The sequence below is a fragment of the Balaenoptera musculus genome, chromosome 1, assembly GCF_009873245.2.
Source record: "Balaenoptera musculus isolate JJ_BM4_2016_0621 chromosome 1, mBalMus1.pri.v3, whole genome shotgun sequence".
NCBI lineage: Eukaryota > Metazoa > Chordata > Mammalia > Artiodactyla > Balaenopteridae > Balaenoptera > Balaenoptera musculus.
This window is the reverse complement of record NC_045785.1, coordinates 78171441-78198892: the sequence shown is the minus strand read 5'-3', so window position 1 is coordinate 78198892 and position 27452 is coordinate 78171441. Positions and strand designations below refer to the sequence as shown.

The 27452-nt window shown below is 36.8% G+C and overlaps 1 protein-coding gene across 1 annotated transcript; it reads left to right on the top strand.

Annotated features, from left to right (window-relative positions):
• The first annotated feature begins 203 nt into the window (after nucleotides 1-203).
• GTF2B (general transcription factor IIB) lies at nucleotides 204-26021 on the top strand. Its single transcript, XM_036862578.1, has 7 exons — nucleotides 204-323; nucleotides 4358-4464; nucleotides 18719-18852; nucleotides 21123-21269; nucleotides 21395-21524; nucleotides 22706-22987; nucleotides 25600-26021. The coding sequence occupies exons 1-7, from the start codon at nucleotides 307-309 to the stop codon at nucleotides 25731-25733; spliced, it is 951 nt and encodes a 316-aa protein (XP_036718473.1). The 5' UTR covers nucleotides 204-306; the 3' UTR covers nucleotides 25734-26021.
• The last annotated feature ends 1431 nt before the right edge of the window (nucleotides 26022-27452 follow it).

Below are 27452 nucleotides of genomic sequence, written 5' to 3'. Positions count from 1 at the left end.
GAGGGTACCTCTGGTGTAGCTCGTTGGCAGGGTGCCCTTGTGAATTTTCCTAGGTAGTTTCCTCGATTGGTTCAGCCACCTTAGCGAATGACCGAAACTGAATAGGAAAATAAGAAAACGCAAAGCACGTGGCGTACAGGAGCTCACTTTTCTTGGCCTTCCTCCCGACCCGTAGCCGCACCCTATTACGACTGCGTGGGCGACTCGCCTATAAAAGCCAGTTTCGCAGCGTTTCGTCGCCACAGTCTCTTCCTGTTTGCGGTACGTGTGTTGTCCCTGGTGCCTGGAATCGCAGTGGCCGTGAAGATGGCGTCTACCAGCCGGTTAGTACGTCCAGCCGAGCTTGGGCAGCTGAGGGGCGGGCGGCGAGTGCGGGGGCTTGCAAGGTGGCCGCCGGCACTTCCGCGTCGGGCAAAACGCCGCGGAGTGGCGGGGAGAGGCGGCAGGACAGGCTGGCCGCCCCGGACAAAGGCACTCCCAGACGCAGGGCTGACAGGGGTGTCGCAGGGGGTACCGAACCGCCGGCGTTTCTCCGCCAGCGTCCTAGGTCCTTTTCTCACCCATGCACCACCGTGTGAGGGCTCATGTGTCCCCAGCCCCTGGCCTCGCGTCTTTTGCGGATATTTCACCCGTCCTTTTTTTCTTGCTAATTTTTTCTACGCTTGGTTTTCCATCTGTGGCTCAACCAGCCCGAGGGTCCGTGAATCCTCCTCTGTAAAGGGAAAGGGTTAATTTTAGGCCCCTGTTGACCCGACAAGCCAGAAAGTTAGGGACGTCAGCATTGGTAAGGCTGAGGGAAACTGATTGCCATCCCCGAGGCCTTTTGAAGTGGAAGCTACGGCATTTCTGAAGAGTTGATAAGTTCTCTTCTAAGAGATTCCTTTACAGATGTCGTCTGCATACTCTTGAAGAAAATCTTGCCTGCAGAAAATTACGTATGCTGGGAAGTCACTCTTTAATATTATATTTTAAAAATGTGATGTACCCATATCTACAGGAAGTGCATACAGTGCCATTAGAAGACAGTCTTTAATCCTGTGACACGAAAAATGTTTGCAGACCCTAATTATATCTCTCATGACCACTATGAGGTATATATTAGGATTTTTGCGTAAGTGTAAACTGAGTCATGCCAATGTTGACTTATTCAAGGTTAGTGTTAGAAGAGTGTAGAGTCTCAGATGTCTATTTCCTGTTGTCACACTTGGCTTCTAGTTAACTCATGTATTACAAGTATCAAATTAACTTCTGTAGCTCCTGGAAGGCAAGGTAGCTCTGGCATAATTTTTCTGAGCTTGTTATCACCTCTGTAATTGAATTCGCGATGAAAGCCATTATCACAAAATAGTAAGCTGGAGAAATCCAGGCCCTTCCTGGTAAACTACCAAGGCTTACTGCTTTATGTTACTGTATTTTTAAAAGGTTGGGGGAGGAGGCAGCCTTAGCGAAAACTACTTGGACACAGCTCTTAAAGCCAGGGACACTTGTTCACTTGTTACTGAATTAGTAAACACTTGTTTACTAATTCTATGTTTGAAAGCTCAGTCATTCTAACTGGGTGTGGCTCTGTCAGGTAAGGCTTCCTTGTAGGTAAATGGAGAAATAGCTTCCCACACCACTTATCTATGACTTGTATTCTCTCACGGCAGTAGATCTGAAAGGTAAGCGTGGTCATATTTGGGCTCAGCTTTTGTATATAATAGAACAGGAAATGGTATTTGTAAGAAATGTTGTAATAGTTAAATATAGTAAATTCACTTGATAGATTCTTTACGGAAAGAATACATTTCCTTTGTGTGCCTTTATTCTCTTCATTTAAAAAATCTTTGAAATATTTCTTTGAAGTAAATTTTTTCTAGGCATGTCCGGCTCTTAAGTGTATGTCATTGCTGTCCATCTGTTGAGTTTTTCTACCAGTGAGAACAAAGGTGAATGTTAGTATTTCTGTTTTTAGCTTTTTTCCCCCTGAGGAAGATGTACAGTTACTAGGCTATGAAACTGCTTGGTGTTTTCACAGAGAACACAAATGTTGTGACTTAAAATCTAAACTCCACCACTTATTAGTTCTGTGATTTTAGGAAAATCATTCTCTGAGCATAATCTTTAAAATGGAGGTAATGCTTAATTTGCAGAGTTGCTAATGAAGATTAATAGTATATGTATAGTACTGGACACATACTAGGCACCTAATACATGATAGCTATAAAGTGAAGTTTGGGATTATGTGGCTTCTTAGGCAGCCTGAGTTATTTTAATCTCTGTGGTGGTGGTTTACTCCATTCCTTCCCTCTTGTTTCTCTCCCTTACTTCCCCACCACCCCACTCTTGTGCTTCCTCTTTTCTTTACCCTTGTGGGTAATTTCATTAAAGGTTCACTGCTGGAGCACAGTTTCATTTTATTTTGGATAGGTAACACATGCAAATCATACAAAAGCAGGAAGAAAAGTGAAAAGCAGTTTCCTTCTTTCCCTAGCTCCTAGCCATCTAATTCTCCAAAGCAGTCATTGTAACCAGTTTCTTGGTGTTTTCATAGTGATTCTGTGGTTTAACAAACATATGCATGTAGTCCTAATCTCTCTTCTTCCAAAAAGTAGTCTAATATAAACACTGTGTGCTACCTTGCTTTCTACCTTTTTTTTGTGAAGTTAGCACACACATTTTAAGTGTACAGTTCAATTACAAAGTGAGTACATACACATAGCTACCACCCAGGTCTAGAAATCAAATACCACTAGCACCCTGGAAGCCTCCTTTATGCCCTCAATCATTACCCCTTCCCAAACATAACCATGTCCTGATTTCTAACACCATAGGTTTGTTTTGCCTGATTTAAACTTTATATATAAATGTATATGTATTCCTCTGTGTCTGGTTTCTTTTATCAGCATTTTGAGATTTATTCATGTTACTGCATATAAATGTAGTTCATACTTCTTTCAGTTTTCTATAAAATCCCTACCTTACTCTTTTCACTTAGGATATCTTTGAGATGTTTCCATATCAGTTTTATATACGTATACACGCACACAATATTATGTCTACTTTTTAATAGTATGAAATATATCAGTCCTTGGTATGCTGTGTGCCACATGGCTGCCCATTTTATGCATTTGTAATTACTGTTACTTTACTAACATTTTCCTTTATTTTTACATAGTTTTCTTTAATAATTTATACTAATTTCTTAATGTTTTATTTGTCATAATTTATTAAAATATTTTTCTAGTAGAAATTTATGGAATAAATGTGAATATAAAGCAAACCTCCATTCCCTATTTCCGCAATGAAAAGATCCAAGATGTGTTTTGGTTAACCTGAATATATAAATTTTGGGAATATGGATTACTTTATCAGTTTTTCTGTGGGTATCACCTATGTTGAAAGTTAACATTCTGAACTGTTTGCTACTTTGAGAAACTTTATCCAAAACCACAGATACCTATTTACATACTTTAAGAATGCTTGATGTTGTCTTTTATATGTATATTTGTGATGGTCATAACATAACCTTGTTCTGTATTACTTCAGGTGAACTTTTAAAAAGGGCTTATTTTCAGTGATACCAGACATTTGTGATTGTAAGGCCACACCCACAGAAATAATTACTAAATCTATGTTAAATATCTTTGATGCTTTTTAGAACTCATTCTGTTAGGTCATTTAAGGCTGATGTGTCTTCCCCAGACTGCCTTATTTTCAAAATAAATTAATCGAACAAATTGTTAATATCACAGATAGATTAAAAAGTAGATTTTGAAACAGTTTCTTGAGGGCTAACAAACTTAGTTCTGGACTAAATGAAATCATCAGGTCCTAAGTTCAGCAGAGCCACCTCTACCACCCTTGTTTGTTTACCTTTTAGGTTCAGTGTACTATTCTAAGTGTATTACTAAGGTATGCAGCAAGTAGAAAACAAAGACTTGAAATTTATTCTCTGACCATAGAAATAAGTGGCAAGGGTCACTAACCCAGACGGTTATGTGTAAATGTTGCACGTTATTATGGTAGCTAGTCATTTCTGTGTTAATCAAGGTTTATAAACATTTTAGTAGCCTACATGTCAAAAGAAAAAAACACTTGTTTTCCATTTAAGTTTTTAAAGCCTTCCATTCTGCAAACCAAGAACTGTCCTTACAAAAAACAATTCCAGTCGTATCTGTTAATACTAGGTAGGATTTAAAGTAACCTAACCTAGGATTTTTACTTTGAGAATTTAGCTTAAATGTATTATAAATGTAAATGTATTATAAATTTATTGGAAAAATGTTCAAAATTCTCCTCTTTTTCCCCCCAAAAGATTAGTACTTTGTTGCATGTTGGTTAGGAGGATGTTAAAAAAAAATTTTTTTTCTTTTAGTTTGGATGCTCTTCCAAGAGTCACATGTCCAAACCATCCAGATGCGATCTTAGTGGAGGACTACAGAGCTGGTGATATGATCTGTCCTGAATGTGGCCTGGTTGTAGGTGAGCAGTTACTATGGTTTTAACTGAAATCACTATTTGGAGCATTTTGTTTTTGTGTATTTTCCAAACTCTCTTTTAATGAATACATTCTGACTTTTTTCCCCTACAGGTAATTCATATTTATTGTAAAACAAAAAGAATTAGAAAAAAGGAAATAAGTAAGAGTGAAATCAGAGACACCATATTTTATTGTCTGTACAAACGCATATATTTCATAATGTGGGGTAGGAGGGAGCATCTAAAATTGAGATAGCTGATCCAGAAAAAAAGGCCCTTAGTCCTTCGTCTCCTGCGTCCTTAGTCTTAAACATTTGATGCACTCTTGTGCATATGAAATAATGAATAAATGTAATCTAACTTTTGTGACTTTGGTATATTTCAACATGATTTACTTCAGAGTAATAAAGGTAGATAGGCATGATTTATTTTGGAGTAATAAAAGTATATCTTTATAAAGGTACTGAGTCTCATCCAAGGCCTTTTAGTCATCAAAAATGATTTAATTTTCATTTGCTCATACAGAATGATTTATTTATGAATTTCTAGTGTGAAATTGTTAGTGTCAAAATAATGCTTCTTAAAATAACACTTTTATTTCTATTTTCTCACTAATCTAGATATGTAGCATAACTTTAGGATAGAGATAGTCTGTTCAAAAAATGTTCTTATGGTGGGGTTGCGGCCAGCACCTGAGAAAAGGAGTACTACTTCGAAGTTTGAAATAAGAATGAAACTGCTAGTAGGATTGTGGGAAGTATAACAGAAACACGGGTGGTGATACACTGTGGAAGTGTCTTACTTGGAGGACATCTGTAATATTCATGCAAATAGGCTGCTTGCCTCAGACTTCCAGTGGGAGTTTTAAATCATACAGAGTTGTTAATAGGAATCGGAATCCATTTGCAATTATATTCTGCTCAGTAAGCAGTATTAACAGTTAATATACTTATATGCTAGGCACTGTTCTAAGTGACTTACATATTCACTCAGTTTATCCTTGGAGACACTTGTGAAGTGTCTTCATTTTAGAGATGCAGAAACTGAAGTTTAAGTAGTCTGGCAGTCTAGCTCCACTGCCTGCATGGGAGCCAAATTTCTATCCTGCCGTTGTCTTGTAATAAAATGAGTTCAATCTGAGATTGGCAAACTATGACCTATCACCTGTTGTTATATGGTGTGTGTGCTGAGAATGACTTTTATGTTTTTTTAATTGTGAAAAAAATCAGAATAATTTTGGGGACACATGAAAATACTATCAAATTCAAACTTCAGTACCCATAAATAAAGTTTTATTGGAACATAGCCACACTCATGTGTTTATATATTGTCTGTGGCTGCTTTCATGTTACAATAGTGGAATTTAGTGGTTGCAACAGAAACCATATGTGGTGCTCTCATCACATCATACTGCTGCTCAGTGCACTACAAATCCCAGTGAAGCAGTTATAAACCCACAGCATTTTTGAGTGCCAGGCATATCTCTTAATAAATTTTATTTATTTATTTTGTTACCATTGCATACCCATGTCAAAATGAGAAAAAAAGCTGAACTCTGAATGTCATGCTTTTAAGGCACAGTGGAGCATAGGTTATTTGTTACTGAATTAGATGGCAAAGCATTGTGTTCATTATGCAGTGATACTATAGATGTGCCAGAAGAATACAACAGACGTTGACATTACCAGACTAAGCACTTATCACAATACTACTAACTCAGGAAAACAATGGTCAGAAAATTTAGAAAATGTATAGTGGAATATCTCATCACAGCAGAATTTGTTCACAAAAATAAAAGAATAAAAATAAGTCAATTTGGCCTCTTGACCCACAAAGCCTAAAATATTTACTTTGGCCCTTTAAAGAAAAGGTTTGCTGACCCCTAAGTTAAATGAGAGCATTCTGATTCTTCCAAAGTATTAAGATCGAACTGATAATATGTAAGAGTGAGACAGAGACAGAAGACTGAAGATAATTTCAGATTCTTGGCTTTCCTAACTTCTGTAGCCACTTAAAAAGAAGTAGTGCAAAAATACTGCATTATATTTCCAGTCTTTCCATCAGCTTCACTTCCAGTTTGACTAGCAAGATAGTTGGGTAAATAAAATTAAGCAACTGGAGAAGGAAGATATAATTCTCAAGGCTTACATGCTTTTTTGTGCTTGGAATCCTTAATTTTTAGTTGCATTTTTCTGTTATATCAAACCAAGGGAAGTTAATTTTCTTTTAGTTTTGCTTTATTATTAGTCTTGAACAGCATCAAAACTACTATTTTTCATTCTAACTAAACCTACTAGGCTAAATTTAAAACCTGAAAACTTAAAAATATAATATGATTAAACTTCTCTCTATATAGAAATACCTGTTTATGATACTGGTTTTTTTGATGTAAGATATAACAAACACTTGCTTTAAAATATACAGTAGCCTTATTCACAGATATTGTGGTTAAATGTGTAATATGATGTCCTGCAAGTGAAGAATCTATTCCATGACTAGACAAGGAGAGGCAGGCAAGAGTCTGCTAAAAAAGTTCTGTTTTGCTAAGGATATCATCAATCAAATTATGTTGAGAATAGTTTAATTGATCATGACATTCCATGGGTCTAAATTTTAAAAATAACATATACATACGTACATATACACACAAACGTATATCATTGTCATGTATCAATAATAAATTTAGATTTGCATCATCTTGCTGGTTTAAAGGCATATGCTTTGTTGCCAGCTCAATTCAACCTTTATTTCTGATACTATGGAAATAGGGAAGAAATTAAGCTGGACAAATATTCTGCAGTCCATTGAGGGCATAAAATTTGTGGCTTTTTTCATATTTGAGATGTTGATGTTCATAGAGATTTATATCTAGACAGCATCATCATGTGCTTCCTAATAAATAATCTTGGTGTACATAGTTTGATTGTACTTGCCATGAAATTTTACATTGTCTGAAAGTTTTTAGATTATAACATATTTATTGAATAAGCATTTTGAATAGCTTTCTGTTTAATCACCAGACAACCTTAGAAACAAACTCTTTTAGAATTGTTTTTGGACCACTCTGTACTTAATATTTAATATGTTCTTGAAACTTAGGGCAGCCTGTTGTCACTAACTCCCTTTAATTTTAAACCCAAGACTAGATACTGCTCAACTGTTAATCTTCAGAGCCATATATTATCCCTCTCAACTGAGTTATCAAGTAGGAGAGCCCATTACTATTATCTTTTTAAATGAAATTCATAATACAAAAAATATGTTTTATATAATATACCTTTTCTCTAGTCTCTAATAACACCTTTCTCACTGTCCTTCAAACCTTCATTGGTAGACTCCTTGAGGCCCACCACTCAGTCTTAAAACCAGTGCCACGTGTTTTAGGACTTTCTTAAAGCAACATCGTACTTTGAGGAACCAGTTTCTGTTTCAGTAACATGACAGATGACCTCAAAATCAGTGGCTTATAACAACCATTTCATTTTGCTCATAACTTTATTGGTCATTAATTTGGGAAGGATTCATCTGGGCCATTGTTTGGGCACCGGCTAGACCTGGAGGATCCACTTCCCGAACGGCATCTTCACCTGCATTTTGATGCCTTTCTGCTCCTTGACCTCCCCACAGAGATTTGTCATCCTCTAAAGCTTCTCCATAGTTGTGTTAGAGTAGTCATATTTCATACATGGTGGTTGGTTTCTACGAGAAATATCCCAGGAGCAAGTGTTTTCAGAGAGAACGGAAGCTGGACTCAAGTAGTTAAGGGCTATGCCTTGGAACAGGATCACTTCTGCATTCTATTAGTCAAAGCAGCCCTAGGACCCACCTAGATTGGAAGGGGAGGAGAAATAGCCCCACCTCAATGTGAGGGTGACAAGGTCATGTTGCAGAAGAACATGTGGATGGGAGATATTATTGCTGCCATCTTTGGAAAATACAATTTGTTACGTGTTTGATGTCCTGTTTAATTTTTCCCCAGTATTTAAATGGTTGTGTAGTATTTAGTCTCTCAGGTAATTTAGGTTGTTTCCAATTTTTTGTAGCTGTTTGTAGTACTACTTATAACATGTAATAGTTTAATTGACTTTCCTCTTGTATTTGAATTATAAGATTGTTATTTTAGATGTATGAAGTATTAATGATCTGTCATTGGCTGTCTCATCAGTGACCCTTAAGATATTGGTAGTGATCTCTAAAATAGGGCCGATTTTTAAAGCAAAGCTTTGTCATTTCTGCCATGTTGGCTGTAACAGCACTGTTGGTGGGTTTTTTCCCCCAAATCCTGTGTGATTATGACACCTTAAAAGTTGAGCACTAGGTGGCAGTATAATCATATTTAGATTATCACTTTGTTCATAAGTTTGACCTTGTATATTGTTTGTGCATGATTTATAGGCTGCAAAGTGTGAAGTTAGTAAGCTGTCGTAACAGCTATTAAAACATGAAATTGGTTATCAAGACTTTTATAAATTAGGATTTCACAATGAGGTGTTGTATAGAACTAGTGGTATCGTTTCTGCTTAAAGCCACTTTTTGTGTAGCATTTAAAATGGAATTCTTCCATTGTTCTTAAAAGTAATATAAGGAAAATACCGGAAAATAGTTTAGATGAATTTGAAAGAGAAAAATGAGTCGATTTGACCTTCCCCTCCTAAACTCATTCTGGATATTGTTTATACCAGTGAATCTGAGACATGAATGTGAATGTGCATTAAGAATCAGCTGAGAAATATGTTTAAAAAGATTCCAGGCCCCACTTCCAGACACCCTAGCTCAGGTCATACATTGCTAACATGTTAAGAAACACAGATCTATCCTGTAAACTTTATAATTTGGCACATTCTTTGAGATCTCTGTACTTTTAGGCTTCTCATCTTTGCTTTCATATTTCCCATGTCTCCAGACCTAGACTGCAAATTCCTATAAGACAGATATCTATGTGTGTCCATAGCTCCTAGGGTAACTAGGAGTCAATGGCCCTGGAGTCTAGACTTGGCTCTACTACTTAATAAGTTATGTAACTAAGGTCAAGTTACATAATTTCTCCAAGCTTAACTTTCTTTATGTGTAAAATAAGTACACCACCCCCAAAAGGACATGTACCATACATCTCAGATTTGTTAGGGATTGTTAAGAATAAAATGAGATAATGTATAAAATATATAGTATAATTTTAGTATGAGATTTCAGTGATACATATTTTAGGGATATAAGTACTCCTTTTTTCTTAATCTTGTAGAAAAAAAGGGTGATTCCAAATCTGAGATGCCATTCTTCCTAGCAAGTCAGTTGCAAAATGTGTTTGAGTGATTGTTATGGGTCCGGCATATTTAACGCTGCAATTGTAGTATTTTAAATATTATCGGATTACCATCTTTAAATTTGCATTAGCAGTGTTTCCTAAAGGAAAATATTCAGCTTTAGTTTACTATAGCCAAGTTATATTTTAAAATTAAGGAATATTTGTATTCACTTCCAAATTCTTGGTTTGTCATCTCTTGTAAGCCCTCAGACACAGCCTTTTTACCTAATTCAGAAATTTCTAATTTAGATGCTGCTTTCTCTTAAGCATCAGAGAACCACTAATTTTACTTGGGTAACACAACCACTCTTTGAGGTAGTTTTTTGATTTTACAGAAAGGAAAACTGAGGCTTGGAGTGTTTGGGTAATTAGCTCAAGATTCTACACCTAGTAAGTGACACAGCCACTTAAATCCAGATTTGTTGGACTTGAAAAGCCTTTGGTCTTTGTACTACATGTTTCCATTAAACACTGTGCTGGTCAAGGAGAGTGATAGAAAGATGAGATGCTATAAGCAAGCTCTGGACCAACTCTTTGTCTACTGTGTGGAGGGGAGGAAGGTAAATTAAAACAACAAAGTGTGGTAAAAGTTCTATTACAGATCTTCCAAGTTTGGTGAGAACACGTAGGAAGGAAGTGGTGACTTCCTAGGGAAATTACTGTTGAATTTACATTGAAAACATGATCATTAAGAATGAGTAAGGGTTTATGGAGGGAAAGTCATTCCAGGTAGAGGGGAAAAGAAACATGTGCCATAAGATGGAGGCCTGAAAGTATCAATATTAGTATGTGAAGGACTAAATGTATTGTGACTAAGTTAAGATGCATCTTCTACCAGAGCCACAGCTCCTTAGCTTAGATGCTGCTGCTGCTTGCTGCAGACCTGTCCGTATTTCAGGAAAAGCAAGGTCTGCTCACATATTCAAGGATGGAACTTATAACGTATTTTCCTTTACAAACTGTTTTCCTAATGGTAATTACACTGTTGACTTGTACAGGTTTTTGTTTGTTTGTTTGTTTTTTAATGGTCTAAACATGGATAAATAGGCTTTACTGGGCTGGTCTGGGAAATTAACCATGATACGGTTTTTTCTAGTGGATAATTCATTTTGGGTTGGTACCCAGTTTACACTGTGAACATAAACTGATTTAGAGACTGACTTAATAGTATTTCTTTATAAAATATCTCTTGATCAAGTCCCTTCAAAATTATCTTTAATGCAAGATTTCTGATAAGAATGTATAGTAACCCTAGACTAAGATCAGGATTCTTTGAAATGTGAGAAGGAATGGTAGGAAGGGTTAGGTTGACTGAGGAAGGTGTGGAAACTATGATGCATTTCATTTTCAGCATTAGATTTAACAAATACAGTGTGTTGGCTTAAACAGTTTTCCAGAGCACCTTGATTTTTTTAATTAAAAAATTCAGTGCTTTGGATTTATCCATCTTGAATAATAATACATTTGATTATTGAAGTTTTTGGACTTAGCACATTTTGAAAACTTTTGTAGTTTTAAACTAAATGGTTTTAGATAAATCTAGCCTATGAAAACAAGTAGCTTGGGGAATTTTGTTCTAAGACTCTTACTTCTGAATTCTCTACCAAGGTGGTATGCCAAAATGCTTACAAGATGGCAGAAAGAATTTGAAATTCTGAGCAGTTCCTCTTAATATTCCCTTTAAAAAAATTCCTTTATTGGGACTTCCCTGTGGCACGGTGGATAAGACTCCGTGCTCCCAATGCAGGGGGCCTGGGTTCGATCCCTGGTCAGGGAACTAGATCCCACATGCATGTCCAACTAAGAGTTCAAATCACACTAAGGAGCCTGCCTGCTGCAACTAAGACCCCACGCAACCAAATAAATAAATAAATAAATATTTTTTTAAAAATTTCTTTATTAATTTACAATAAGAAACAGAAAACAAAAATATCCTCAGTCTAGGTCAGGTTGGAAAGTCAGACTATCTTCAGTATTGGCTTCCTGGCTGCTTTTGATATGTTGCAGTTTTCCCCTTTGTTAAAATTGCTACCTTAAGCCATTATGATTTTAATATTGTACTACAGAATATCTTTGGTTGTAGTTACCATTTATAGCTTGCCTGGTAAGAAGGTTAAATGTCTGTTTAATTTGTCATTGTGTACTGTTTCCTTTATACTATCAGGCAAAGTACCTTGTTTCTACTGGACATCCTTTCTTATCTCTCTCTCTCTCCCCCGCTACCGCATTATTCCTTGTAGCAGAAGATGCTGGTTGTTTCCCAGTATCTGTTACCCAGCTCTTTCTTTAATAATAAGAATCCACTGGGCCTGTGGCTGCTCAGCTAGACTGTATTTATTTCCCAGCTTCCCTTCCAGTTAGTTATGGCCACCTGATTAAGTTCTAAGAGTGCACTGTAAAGTAGAAGAGATTTGTGCAGTTCTAGATTCTGCCCTAAGGGATGTGCTCTCCCTTTTTCTCCTTCCCATTGGCTAGAATGCAGACATGATGGAGGGAACTACCAGCAGCCATCATACACTACAAAATGCAAGTCATGATGGAGATGGCTTATCAGAAAAGATAGGAGGAGCCTGGGGGTCACAGTAATCCAAACTATTAACTGTGGACTGGTAACCTGAGAAAGTTCTATCTCGTTGAAGTTACTATTGTTTTTGCTTTGATTGCAAACCTACCTGTATCCTTCCTACTGGGAGTTTATTTTTGTTTGGATTCTCTGTTGTCTGCCAGGGATTTGTGAGTACCCAGAGAGGCTGGGAGTACTTATGGTGGTGGATTGGAAGGTTTTCCAACATCACTGCCACCACTGGACTTGGATTGATAATTCTTTATTACAGGATGAATAAGCATAAACATCAACCTGAGGTTTATGAATACAAACTATAGTAAAGAGGAACAGTTGTCCTATGGATTTAACAGAAAATTCTGCTTCTGATACAGTTTACTAGAAAAAAGTTATAGAAAATAACTGCTTTTTTGTGATCAGTGAAATAAAGCTTCCTTAATGTTTCTATTAAAAGTGGTCAGAAATAAAGAAGATAGCACAAGGAGACAAACACAGTAAAACTTTTAGATAGCAATGAGCTGACTTAACATTCTAGAAAATTGAATCAGTAAAGCAGAAAACAAACCTGAGAATATAAAGAGTGAATTTTGGAAAGTGGTAAAGACAAGATAGCCACTATGGTACTACTTGAAGATCCAGCTGAATATGATAAAATATTAAAGGTGCAATAGAAGAAAACTTTACATTCCTCACAGAAGACCCTTAGGGTTGCAGATCAAGATTCCCACGCACCACTGGGGAATGTATCCTTTTAACATTTAAAAAGTTTTATTAATAAAAATTTGCAAGCAACCAACCAGTAAAAACATTACTTTGAAGGGACCTAAAATTTTGTTGATGGAATACAATGAAGTTAAGTCTGATTCCTGTTTGTCTTGTGACACAGAAAGAAGGTCATAGAACAATCTTTTTAAAATAAATTTTTACATAAATCCACAAAAATACAAAGCTGAGTTTTATTTGCTACTTGTCATGTGGAACAGTACTGATGACTATTCCCTGATATTTCTGGTTCTTCTTTTTTGGGCCACATGGTACAATTGTATTTCCCCACTCCCTTTGTAGTTAAACATCACCCCTTGACTGGCTTTGGCCAATGGCATGTGAGTAGAAATGTCACTATTAGAAACCTATTTCCCTAGCATGGTGACTGGCATGTCTCAAGTGGTAGGAATTCCATCATCTTGAATAAGGACTGCATAGAAAGCAGTCCTGGGCTTTCTATTTATACCATCCTGGGCCAGCTTTTTTTTTTTTTCTCCCTAATCCAACTTGTCTTTTTTGAGGCAGTACAAAGCGAGCACTAAAAGAAACTCATGCTAAGTTACTTTTGGGCCAAACGGAAAATGTTAGGAAATGAAGCATGTTGGCTAACTAATACTTTATCTTTAGAGTTCTAGAGAGACTTAAGAGATGTGAGTTAGTAAAGATAAAAGTATTCTCTGTTTTTTTAAATTAATTTATTTTTGGTTGTGTTGGGCTTTTGTTGCCGCGTGCGGGCTTTCTCTAGTTGCGGCGAGCAGGGGCTACTCTTCGTTGCAGTGCACGGGCTTCTCGTTGCAGTGGGTTCTCGTTGCAGAGCACGGGCTCTAGGCGCCTGGGCTTCAGTAGTTGTGGCACTTGGGCTCAGTAATTGTGGCTCGTGGGCTCTAGAGTGCAGGCTCAGTAGTTGTGGCACATGGGCTTAGTTGCTCCGGACCAGGGCTTGAACACGTGTCCATTGGCCGGTAGATTCTTTTTTTTTTTTTTAATTTTTAAAATTTATTTATTTATTTATTTTTTTGGCTGTGTTGGGTCTTCGTTTCTGTGCGAGGGCTTTCTCTAGTTGCAGTGAGCAGGGGCCACTCTTCATCGCGGTGTGCGGGCCTCTCACTGTCGCGGCCTCTCTTGTTGCAGAGCACAGGCTCCAGATGCGCAGGCTCAGTAGTTGTGGCTCACGGGCTCAGTTGCTCCGCGGCATGTGGGATCTTCCCAGACCAGGGCTCGAACCCGTGTCCCCTGCATTGGCAGGCAGATTCTCAACCACTGTGCCACCAGGGAAGTCCCTATTCAGATCAATTTTTTAAAATTAAGAGACTATAAAAGTGGTTGAATATAAGCATATAAAAGTGGTTGAATTAAAGTCACTGGTTAAAAGTGGTTGAATATAAGCATATAAAATACTATAGCAATTACTAGTTAGAAAATGAGATTCTTAACAACACAAAAAGGTCTAAATGTGACATACATGTAATCTGAAAGAAGACCTTGAGACAGAGTATATTCCCTTGTCCAAGAAGATTGATAAAAATTGTTCTGTCACTCCCCCCAAAGCGTATAGGTTTGATACAGTTTAATTCAAATTCAACAGTATTTTGGTGGGGGTGAATTTTAATTTTTAGTTTATTAAGGTATAATTGCAGGCAATAAAATTCAAAGATCCCAAATGTATGGTTTAAATTTTGACATTGCATATACTGGTGTAACCAACACACGAATCAAGATGTTTAGGGATTTCCCTGGCAGTCCAGTGATTAAGACTCTGGGCTTCCACTGCAGGGGGCACGGGTTCTATCCTTGGTCAGGGAACTAAGATCCTGCAAGCCTCACGATGCAGCCAAAAAAACCAAACAGACAAACAAACAGAACATGTTTAGACCATTTCCCTCATCTCAGAAGTTCCCTTATGCCTTTTTCTAGTCAGCCACCTCTACCCCCCCCACCTCCAATCCAACCCAGCAATCACTGTACTGATTACTATCCTCAGAAATTGTTTTGCCTGTTTTTGAACTTCCTACAAATAGAATCATATAGTATGGTTGGTTTTTCTTGTGTGTGTGTGACTGACTTTTTTTTTGACTCAAAATAGTGTTTTCGAAATGCACTTGTTACCGCATTATTAGTAGTTTACTTGCTGAGTTTTCCATTGTTTACATTTTCCCATTGATGGACATTTGGGTTGTTTCCACTTTTTAGGTAATATGAATAATGCTACTATGCACATTCTTGTATGAGACTTTTTAAAAATTTATTTTATTATTTCATTTTATTTATTTATTGTTTTTGGCTGTGTTGGGTCTTCGTTGCTGTGTGCGGGGTTTTCTCTGATTGCGGTGAGCGGGGGCTACTCTTCGTTGCGGTGTGCGGGGGCTTCTCATTGTGGTGGCTTCTCTTGTTGCGGAGCACGGGCTCTAGGCGTGTGGGCTTCAGTAGTTGTGGCTCGTGGGCTCTAGAGCGCAGGCTCAGTAGTTGTGGTGCACAGGCTTAGTTGCTCCGCAGCATGTGGGATCTTCCCGGACCAGGGATCGAACCCGTGTCCCCTGCATTGGCAGGCAGATTCTTAACCACTGCGCCACCAGGGAAGCCTTGTATGAGACTTTCTAAAAAATATTTATTTATTTATTTTATTTGGCCGTGTCAGGTCTTGGTTGCGGTGTGCGGGCTCTTCGTCGTGGCGCGTGGGCTTCTCTCTAGTTGTGGTGCTTGGGCTCCAGAGCGTGCGGGCTCTCTAGTTGTGGTGCTCAGGCTCAGTAGTTGAGGTTCACGGTCTTAGTTGCCCAACCAGGGATTGAACCCGCACCCCCTGCATTGGAAGGCAGATTCTTAACCCCTGGACCAGCAGGGAAGTCCCATATTCTTGTGTGAGATTTTTGTAGGCAAATACTTAGGAGTGGAATTGCCAGATCATAAGGTGGGTAGGTGCCAAAGTAGTTGAACAGTTTTAAACTGGTGTGAATGATTTTGGCAATTATTCTCAATTTCTTCTTGAAAAAATAAAGAGATGGAACTCGTTGTAGAATATAGTATAATATCTTACTTAATACTCTTTAGACACCACTGATATGTGGATTGAGAACTGTGCATGTGTGTAATACCTAAATGTACATATTGACTCTGTTTACCTTTTTGGATGGGGAACTTGATCAGAGTGTTAGAGATCATACTCTATAGAAGGATGGAGGAGTAGTGCTATTATGTACATACAGTCCTGCTATGATTTTGGCTATTAAAAATCTTTATATATAGACTTTCTATCTGGTGTTAATTTTACAAAAATCAGTGTGTGGTTAAGAAAGGAACTGGTGAAAGTTGGCATGTTTCTCTGTTTCTAGAACGTGAAAGGCTGTGTGAGGTTGTGTGTTATGTGCACATGTGCTAATTGGCAGGCAGCTTCTTTTCAAAGGTTGATTATGCCCAAACAGTGTGGCTGCCTTGTACACTTACTCCTTGAAAAATTCTGTAATGCAGTTTCCTTCCAGAGCAACTTTTAAAAATGCTACCATTTAGATGTTCTCCAAGAAAATCCTTTATGTATTCTGACTTTTTTTCTGAATGATCTGCCCTATTTCTTGTTACTCATGCACTTAATCTGGTGGTCTAGTTGTAGTTTCATGATGTGCTATTTGAGTTATTTGGGAAATTTTATTTTTTACAAATGCTGTGTTTTGAGCAGTAACGTATAAAAAGAGGGAATGGCTCTTAGCACAAACCACAGATTGTTGAATGAGTCATGTAGATCATTCCCACGTATGTGGAAAAATTACATCACTACCCAGTTCTGGGCTTTCTATTTATACTATCCTAGGCCAGCTTTTTTAAAAATTTTTTTTCTCCCTAATCCAGCTTGTCTTTTTTGAGGCAGTACAAAGCAAGCACTAAAAGAAACTCATGCTAAGTTACTTTTGGGCCAAAAGGAAAATGCTGTGAAATGAAGCATGTTGGCTAACTAATACTTTATCTTTAGAGTCCCAGAGAGACTTAAAAGATGTGAGTTAATAAAGATAAAGTATTCTTTTCTTTAAAATTAATTAATTAAAAATTTTTTTAGACATCTTTATTGGCGTATAATTGCTTTGCAATGGTGTGTTAGTTTCTGCTTGGCTGCGTTGGGTTTTTGTTGCGTGCAGGCTTTCTCTAGTTGCAGCGAGCAGGGGGCTGCTCTTCCTTGTGGTGCGCGGGCTTCTCATTGCGGTGGCTTCTCTTTGTTGCATAGCATGGGCTCTAGGCGCGCGGGCTTCGGTAGTTGTGGCTTTAGTGGGCTCTAGAGCGCAGGTTCAGTAGTTGTGGCACACAGGCTTAGTTGCTCCACAGCATGTGAGATCTTTCCGGACCAGGGCTCGAACCTGTGTCCCCTGCATTGGCAGGCAGATTCTCAACCACTGCGCCACCAGGGAAGTCCCCCTTATTTATTTTTTTATTGGAGTATAGTTGCTTTACACTGCTGTGTCAAGTTTCTGCTGTACAGCAAAGTGAATCAGCCATGTGTATACATATATGCCCTCTTTTTTGGATTTCCTTCCCATTTAGGTCATCACAGAACACCAAGTAGATTTCCCTGTGCTATATAGTAGGTTCTCATCATTTATCTGTTTTATACATAGTAGTGTATATAAATCAATCCCAGTCTCCCAATTCACCACCCCCCTTGGTATCCCTACTTTTGTTCTCTATGAATACCAGACTTCTTTTAACTACTGAGGTAACTTACTTCTGCCATTTCTTTCTCCTTTCTGTTTGTTGTGTATAGGCACAGATGAAAATGATCTGGTTCCTGCTTTCAGTTTTATCACAGCTGGTGGAAAAGCTCATGTTTTACGAATGCAGTATAGAACAGATTTTGTAATCCCATTCGCGTTTCAGTTTTAGCTGTGTGATCTTCGGCAAATTAGTTTTATTTCTAGTGTAGCAATAAAAGTGGTACCTACCTTTATAAAGCTTTCAGGATTGAAAGAGAACATTTACAAAGGGCACAATCACTAGCATATGCATGTGTTCGTGTTAACTCTTGTCTATGGTTGGAGGTGTTACCAGCCATTGAGCATTCCCCCCAAAGCAGTAATCTACACCAGATCTACCCATGTCTGGCTTCTTGCTTACTGATTTCTAGGCTTAAAGTTTATTCTGTATGAATTATTTGGCCCAAAATATTTTTTCATCAAATAGTTACTAAAACATACCCTTAGGCTTAGTTCTTTGCAGAGCATTGCCCATGAAAACTTTGTAATTTTTTAAATGTTAAACTATGTGTATTAATACCATTGTGAATAGTGTTTTCTGTTTTTTTTTCCATGCCTGTTGCACATTTTGTGCAAATTTTGGTTCTTCATGGTTATATTACTTTATCTTTGCATCACATATGAATAGCTTTATTTTGCTATTTGTCCTTATTTTGACTAATTCTTTGTTCCAGGAGTTAGAATATGATTAATCATAGCATAATGTTTAAAGAGGGTTATTATTGGACTGGCACAATAGGAGTGCTTTAGGACAAATGCCTGAAACAACATACTTAAGCTGAAACCTGATGTTTGTGTTGAGATTTTCTGGGAATAAGAGGGCTGAGTTGGGCATTAAGCAGCATTAAATAAATCCCATCTTGACAAAACAATTTAGACTTGCACTTATATTCTCAGGTGACCGGGTTATCGATGTAGGATCTGAGTGGAGAACTTTCAGCAATGATAAAGCAACAAAAGATCCATCTCGAGTTGGAGATTCTCAGAATCCTCTTCTGAGTGATGGAGATTTGTCTACTATGATTGGCAAGGTAATAAATCCATTCGGCAGGAAGTACCAGGTGCAGACTGACTAAAGACCTGTTTGGAAACTTTGCAAAAGTATCAGTCACTGCCCCAATGAGTAATCTTGATCTGAGAGTAAGATTTGCCAGTAATACTATTGTGAATGATGGTTGCCTTATGCATTTCTTCCATCTTAAATGGGAGACCAATAGATTGAAGTTACAGACTCTTTGTATCTCAGGCCCTTGTTTTCATGAAGCAATTTTGCACAAAAAATTGAGTGTAGTATGTTCTTTGAGTTCATATTGACGTGTTCCTTGAATATTAGGAGTGTTTTCTCTTTTCCCTCGATACCACCTAAGATAAATTGGATATCAGTATAGACTATTTTCTTATATTGGTGAATTTATGACTTGCCTAAGCTTTACTTTCCTCATCAGTAAAGTGAGAATAATACTACTTTATAGAGATATTGAGGGTTATATGGGAAAGTATGTAAAGTATCTATAACACATGTAGTGGGTAGAATGTGTTCAATAAATGGTACCTGCTGCTATTATATAAAGCAGGAGCATAATCTTCCTGGCAGCCGGGCTGTTTTTTTCTCTGTTATCTGAATTGGAAGTAGTAGTGGCATTATTCCAAAGGGCTCATCAAGGAAGTGTATGCTGTTTTAGGATGGAATCTGTACTACTGCATAGTCTATTTTTAAGAAAGTATTCAAAAGTAGGTCATTATTTTTTCATGGTCTGTAAATTACATATTAAGTTTGAAAAATGGTGTAGGCTAATTTAAAAAGTTTTCAATATTTAGAAATATTTTAAAGTAGGAGGTTTCTGTATTTGCTTTAGCTTTACAGGCTGGAAAAAAGTATACTAAGGACAATTTTAAATGTTTAAGATTGCAACTAATTAATGCTGTGACTTTTTTTAATGTTTAATTTTTTTCAATAGGAAATACATGATTCAAAAACAAAAATGTAAAAAAACCACAGTGGTTTTTCCTCACCCTTGACCCCTAAACTCTGTTTCTATTGCAGCCCCCTTTCCCTGTCAGAACAGGTAACCACTAATATTAGGTTCTCCTGTTTCCTTTGAAAGTTGTTTATGCCTATATGGCAAAGAAATTTTTTAAGATGGTACATTTGTCATATGTTAAATTTCTGAATGTATTTGGGGATATTTCTGGACTTTGCATCCTTTCTCTAACCTCGTCTAGTTAGTCCAGTGCCACACCACACTGTTCTGATATCTGGCTTTATTGCCCTTTTTCAGCATTTTCTTCACTTGTCTTTTCCATTTAAAGTTAGGATAACTGTGTTTAGTTTAAAAAAAAAAAACAAAAAACAAAACTTGGGTATTATTTTCACTGAGTTTTGTTAGATTTATTTGCAAATTGCCTTAGGGAAAATTGACTTCTTAAGGAAAAAATCTTGTTATCCAGAAATATAGTATGCATTTCCATTTCCTTGGGTCATATGTGTCCTTCAGTGGATGTTTTAAAGTTTTCTTCATCAAGGTCTTGCATGTTTCTTAAGTTGATCCCTAGATATTTTATCTTTTTCGTTCCTGTTGTAATTGCAGCTTTTTCTTTCATTGTCTTCTAACTGGTTGATTACACATATGTAGGCTATTGATTTCTATTTGTTAATTTTGAACTTGCCCCTCTAATGAATTCTCTTATTATTTATAGCAGTTTGAGTGATTTTCTTGAATATTCTAGGTAAATACAAAGGTAGTATCTGCAAATAGTTTATCACTTCTGTCTCAAATTTGTACTTCTAATCTTTCTCTTGCTGAATTTTAATATAATTATACTAATGTAATTAATATAATTGTTATATAATAACATTATATAATTAAAATTACATCATATTGGCTACTTTTTTCTAGTACAGTGTTAGAAAGTGGTAGTGGTAGGTGTTTTTGTCTTCTGACTTCAGTGGTAATGCTGCTAATGTTTCTTCATTAATCATTGTGCTGGCTTTGGACTTGGGAGTTTTGTTTGCTTAATTTTTTAAGCACCTTTGGAGATAATCATGTGACTTTTCTCCTAGGTCTATTAATATGATGGTTTATATTATTAGATTTTCTAATAATATATTTACATTTAAAGTATTTGCTAGAAAACCTCTTTAAAACCATCTTAACCTGGTACTTTTGAGGAATAGAGAGGTTGCTCAGGGTAGATTTCTTGGGTAATATGGAGTCAGATTGTATTAGTTAAGTTTTCTTAGAAATTGTTCATTCAGGTTTTCAAAGTTTTTTGCATAAAGTTATAAAACTTTGTTTTATAGGGTACAGGAGCTGCAAGTTTTGATGAATTTGGTAATTCTAAGTACCAGAATAGGAGAACCATGAGTAGTTCTGATCGGGCAATGATGAATGCATTCAAAGAAATCACTACCATGGCAGACAGAATCAACCTCCCTCGAAATATAGTTGTAAGTTCTTGTCTTTAAGCCATGCTGGCTTTGACTTAGCATAATTTAGTGAAAACATGAAATATTGCTGTTGTGGCTAATTAAATGGCCTAGAATTAATTAAACTTAGTTTCTCTGCTTTGAAGGATCGAACAAATAATCTATTCAAGCAAGTGTATGAACAGAAGAGCCTGAAGGGAAGGGCTAATGATGCCATAGCTTCTGCTTGTCTCTATATTGCCTGCAGACAGGAAGGAGTTCCTAGGACATTTAAAGGTAAGTTTTTAGTTGCTTAGATAATAAATGTTACCTATTTCATATTAAAGTGACAGGCCAAAGTCAAGCAGCTTTGACAGTAGGTAGATAAGTCATGTCTTCCTGGTTACATACAGTAATCCACCTAAGTATCTTTCTAAACCGCCTTATTTTATTCCTTGACAAAAATTCTGTGATCATACCGATCATGTTCTTTTCAGGCTATTTCCCATGTAAAGTCATGTTAGTCCATGTAAGCCCTCTGTTCTTTGCTAGTAGGATCTTCTGACTATATCTTGTGCGCTTTGAGGCCTGGCATCAGAAGCCTTTGTAGTAAGTCTGTACACTGGATGCACAGAAAAGTTTCTGCTCCCAGCACAGGTCTCTACAGGTGAGGGAGTCAAGCCTTAGAAAGCATGAATGAAACTTTTTCTCTTGAGTTAGACAGTTTTGTATTTTCACACTTAGGTGGAGGCTTGTGAGAACCAGTGTTTTCATCTAATTTTGTAGTTTACCCATGAAAACATTACAATTTACTCACAGTGTTGCTGTGATACTTACACATTTTAGCTTAAGACTTTAATTACCCTTCATTCATCCATGAATATTTTTTACATTTTCTTGTGTCAGAGTGAAGAGGCAGTGACCATTATCATTACCATCTTTTGGGTTATTACAGCTAAAACTAAGCCTTTTGTTAAATTTATTCTGAAAGTGGTAGTTGAATTTTTAGAATAACAGGGTCAAATATTTGATCTTATTTTTCTATAGCCTGTAATCTCATGGATTGCATGTACGTATGACATTGTGTAACTTGAGAAGCCTTCTTTAGTTTGAGTATTTTCTTTCATCTTCTTGACATACTCCTTACAACAGATTAATACATAAATATCAAAGAAGTTTTTGATTGGTTGAAGAAACTTCACTGTGCATGAATTGAAACTTAAGAGAAGTTAATATTTGAAATATAAGACCTACATTTAACTTTTTAAAAACTTCTTTTAAGTGTAATAAACATTTAAATTAACTGAGAAATTTTAAATTAGCTCTACGAGAAGTATCACTGAGAGGATTAGAGATTGATCTTTAAGGCATGATTGAATTTTGCAATTAGAATATATTACTTTTATAATCAGAAATAATAGATTTTAAAATGAACTACATGGCCTATGTGGATTTATTTAATTTTTTTTTCTTTTTAGAAATATGTGCCGTATCACGAATTTCTAAGAAAGAAATCGGTCGATGTTTTAAACTTATCTTGAAAGCTTTAGAAACCAGTGTGGATCTGATTACAACTGGGGACTTCATGTCCAGGTTTTGTTCCAACCTTTGTCTTCCTAAACAAGTACAGATGGCAGCTACACATATAGCCCGTAAAGCTGTGGAGTTGGACTTGGTTCCTGGAAGGAGCCCAATATCTGTGGCAGCAGCCGCCATTTACATGGCCTCACAGGCATCAGCTGAGAAAAGGACCCAAAAAGGTAGGATTGTTCATCAGGAAGGGTAGTGATGAAATTAATGAAGGCTGTAGTATGTGATTGTATTTCCATTTTAAGTACGAAGCAGGTACAGGCCTACCTAGCTCTGTTGCACTTAGCAGATACTGCATTTTTTTTTATTTATTTATTTATTTATTTATTTATTTATTTATTTATTTATTTATTTATTTATTTATTTATTTATTTATTTATTTATTTATTTATTTATTTATTTATTTATTTACAAATGGAAGGTTTATGGCAATTCTGAATTGTCAGATGATGGTTAGCATTTTTTTAGTAATAAAGTATTTTTTAATTGAGGTATATGCATTGTCTTTTTAGACATAATTCTTTTGCACATTTAATAGACTACAGTATAGTGTAAATATAAATTTTATATGTACTGGGAAACCAAAAAATTCCTGTGATTTGCTTTACTGCAGTATTGGCTTTATTTCAGTGGTCTGGAACTGAACCTGCAATATCTCTGAGGGATGCCACTAAATATCCAGAGCCCATGTTTCAGAGGTAGTTCCTTAGCATCAAAACTCAAGAAAATACAGCATTTTAAGTGTCTCATAAATAAAAATATTTGGGGGCATAACCCTGTGTACAGACTTAACTTTTTTTTCCATTTTTTTTTTTTTTTTTTTAGAACTAGATGCTTTTTTAAATTTTCATTTTATTATTTTATTTATTTATTTATGGCTGTGTTGGGTCTTCGTTTCTGCACGAGGGCTTTCTCCAGCCGTGGCAAGCGGGGGCCACTCTTCATCGCGGTGCGCGGGCCTCCCACCATCGCGGCCTCTCTTGTTGCGGAGCACAGGCTCCAGACGCGCAGGCTCAGCAATTGTGGCTCACGGGCCCAGCTGCTGCGCGGCACGCGGGATCCTCCCAGACCAGGGCTCGAACCCGCGCCCCCTGCACCGGCAGGCAGACCCCCAACCACTGCGCCACCAGGGAAGCCCCTGTTTTTTCCATTTGAATTAGTAATATATTTAGTTTGTACATTTTCATTTTTAGAAGTTTTTATTTGTCCTCCTAAATTCTCCTGTTATTTTGAATAGTCTCTGTTCTTCCCTCAAAACTTAAACTTTTTAAATCTGAGAGGAGGTGGCCATGCTTTGTTTCTCATTGGCTGGCATGGTACCCTACAGAGAGGCGCACAATAAATATGTGTTGACCATCAAGTTTTAACTTTCTGTGAAACCTGTTCTCTTTCTTCTTTTGTATGCTATTCAGTTTCTTCATGAAAATGCTAACATAAGTAGTTCAACCGTCTGCAGCTATTTTTGAATTTACTGTTGTAGAACTTTCAAGCAGAAGTATTACGTGAATTTCTTTACAAGCATGCATTCATTAATTAGTTCCATGATCCTCAAAAAGATTTATAAAGAAAAAGGAGCAGTCAATTCTAAATTTAAAAGTGAGGTAGTGAAATTACTTGCTGCCCGGCAGCCAGTTGACATTCACATAGTTGACATAGATTGGTATTTATGTCTAGAAAAATATAATGCAACATAAGATAAGGAAATTTAAAATTAGCTAATTGTGCACTGATGGCAGCATCCACACTGAAAAGCTGTAAAAATCTCACCGATTTGAACTGGCTCTGAAGAGATGGTAAAATGAGTTTGTATTAAAGGGTGTGTTTAAAAAATCTATTTTGATTAAGTATAACTAACCAAATAATTGTCAAGTGGCAGTCCTTTGGGACTTGGTTTAAAAAATGGAAGGAAAATATGACACTGACTTTGAATGGTAAAAGTGGATCCTTGGATTCTGTAATAGACTGTAGAAATAACTCGTGTGAGCTCAATATATATTCTCAAGTATGTGTTTATAATAGTGAAAAACATTTATATCATGCTATAATATACAGCTGTTTGACCTCAGATATGTTAAGTAGAAAAAAGAGGTAGTAGAAAAATACTTACAGGGACTTCCCTGGTGGTCCAGTGGTTAAGACTCCACGCTCCCAATGTAGGGGGCCCTGGGTTCGATCCTAGTCAGGGAACTAGAGATCATCACACATATCGCAACTAAAGATCCTGCACACGGCAACGAAGATCCCACGTGCTGCAACTAAGACCCAGAGCAGCCAAATAAATAAATATTTTTTTTAAAAAAGAAAAATACCAACATGATCCCATTTTGGTTTTAACCTAACAAGAACAAGAACCTCTTAATAGAGGTTTAGCTAGGGGAGACGTTGCAGGGGAACTTTCAAACACAGAACTAATAAAGTGAATTTCTTTACAGGAATGTATTCATGGATTACTTCTGTGATCCTCAAAAAAATTTATTGTGAAGAAGTCAGTTCTAAATACAATGAGCAATATAATAGCTATCACACATAGTGCTATGCCTTGAGCACTGTTTGTTTTCCATATAGTAAACCTTTTAAATTAATTTGACAGTGCTTTGCGAAAAGTACTAATACCATTATTATTGTTGTTACTGTAGCCCTGCTTTCTACTTTTTAGTTTTTGAAAATATTTTTGTTTTCTTTTTCACTTAGACGTTTTATAGTACCATGTCCCACAAATGCAGGTAGTAGAAGGGGAGGTAGGATGGAAGTTAAACTTAATATTTTGATTTTTGTCTTTTAGAAATTGGAGATATTGCTGGTGTTGCTGATGTTACAATCAGACAGTCCTACAGGCTAATCTATCCTCGGGCCCCAGATCTGTTTCCTACAGACTTCAAATTTGACACCCCTGTGGACAAACTACCACAGCTATAAATTGAGGCAGCTAATGTGAAACTCCTATGAAAACTGAACTTTGCCTGTTGTACATAGCCTATACAAAGTGCTGGATTGAGCCTTTAATAAGGAAAAACGAAAGACGTGGTACGCATTCCAGGGCTAAATATTAATTGCTTGGCATTCATATGTATATACTAGTGAAACATATTTAATGATTTAAATTTCTTATTCAATTTGCTTTCTTTTGTAGCAATCTAGGAAACTGTATTTTGGAAGATATTTGAAATTATGTAATTCTTGAATAAAACGTTTTTCAAAACTAAAGTTTTTGTTACAATTACGTTACATGTAATTTATAATTTATATAATTTATAATTACAAATAATGCATATTGCAGCTAATAAAGCTGATAGAGGTCCTTGTTTTCCATTATTTTTTCATATATATTTAATTTTCTTATTTTAATAAAGTTATGGAAATAACAGGCTTTTGAGGAACCACTGTTGAACATATTTAGTTTGCAGTTTAAAAGGAGAAAAAAAAAAAAAGAGGTGTGTGTGTGATTTCTTAATATATGTATATTAAAAAGCAAGAAGTGATGAACAGGGCCTTGAAAGGCACTGGCTTTAGAGATATAAGAATGTTTAAGTAGGTGTTTTTTCTCAGTGAGCTTACTGAGCAGAAGATGATGCTAGTAAATAATTAGTAACAGAGACAGATTTCAATTTCCAGATGTTTACATTTCACTGTATAGAATCTGCGTATCTATCTACAGTTCTGTTATTTTTACTAATTGGGATACTCATAGTCTAAAGAATATTTAAAATGGAGATTATTGGGCCTGAGGATGTCCAGGAATTTTTTTAACAAGCACCTTCCCCCTGGGTGATTGTGATGTGTAGATGTTTTGCATCTCACTCTTTGAGGAACACTGATTTAAGGTCTCTTGACTGCTAGGCAATGTAAGTGAAGACCAAAAACATTTTGCCCTTTTGCCAGCTAGGTAGTTTGTACAGGGGACTTCAATCCACGCTAAACAAACATCCCCACTGCTGTAAAACAGGTGTCATGGTTCTTACACATTTGTAAAAAGGTTAGCACTAGATTAAAAGGACAATCTCCTATTGTGGCCTTGGTGGGCAGATTGCAACTCTGGTCCAGAGAGGAACTTTCCCCTCTATAAGATCAGATTTCCACTGTCATTCCTCTTGACCATGGAAGGGGGGATAGGTATTGGACCACGAAGACAAATGGTATTTCTCCCTTACACTAAATGTAGGACACTCAAACACTACTACTCAAAGCTGTGGAAGAACACTATAACCCAAATACAGGATTGCAAGGATAGTGATGAAATGTATACACCAGGCACGTAGAACCCATCTTACCCAGAGTGAGACCGAAGAAGAAAAGAATCGTAGGTTAATGTCCCTTTCTGGGCACCATGTTTTGGCCCCCAGCACCACACATCTCCATCTGTCCAAGTATGGACTGAGAGCAGTAGCCTCCCTCCTCTAATACTCCCCAGTTTCTAGTGATGGACCACGGAAGTCCCATTCAGTAATGACGACTCTGCAAGCTGCAGCCAGTTAAGTAAATCTTCTTAAAATAGTTATTTTTGCAATTATCGAAGGTTAGTGCATGCACATTATAGAACATTTGGAAAATGCATAATGAAAACATCCATGAGCCACCCAGAAATAGCCACCAGCATTTTGGTATTTTTTTTCTTTCCAGCTGTTTGCTATGCTTTAT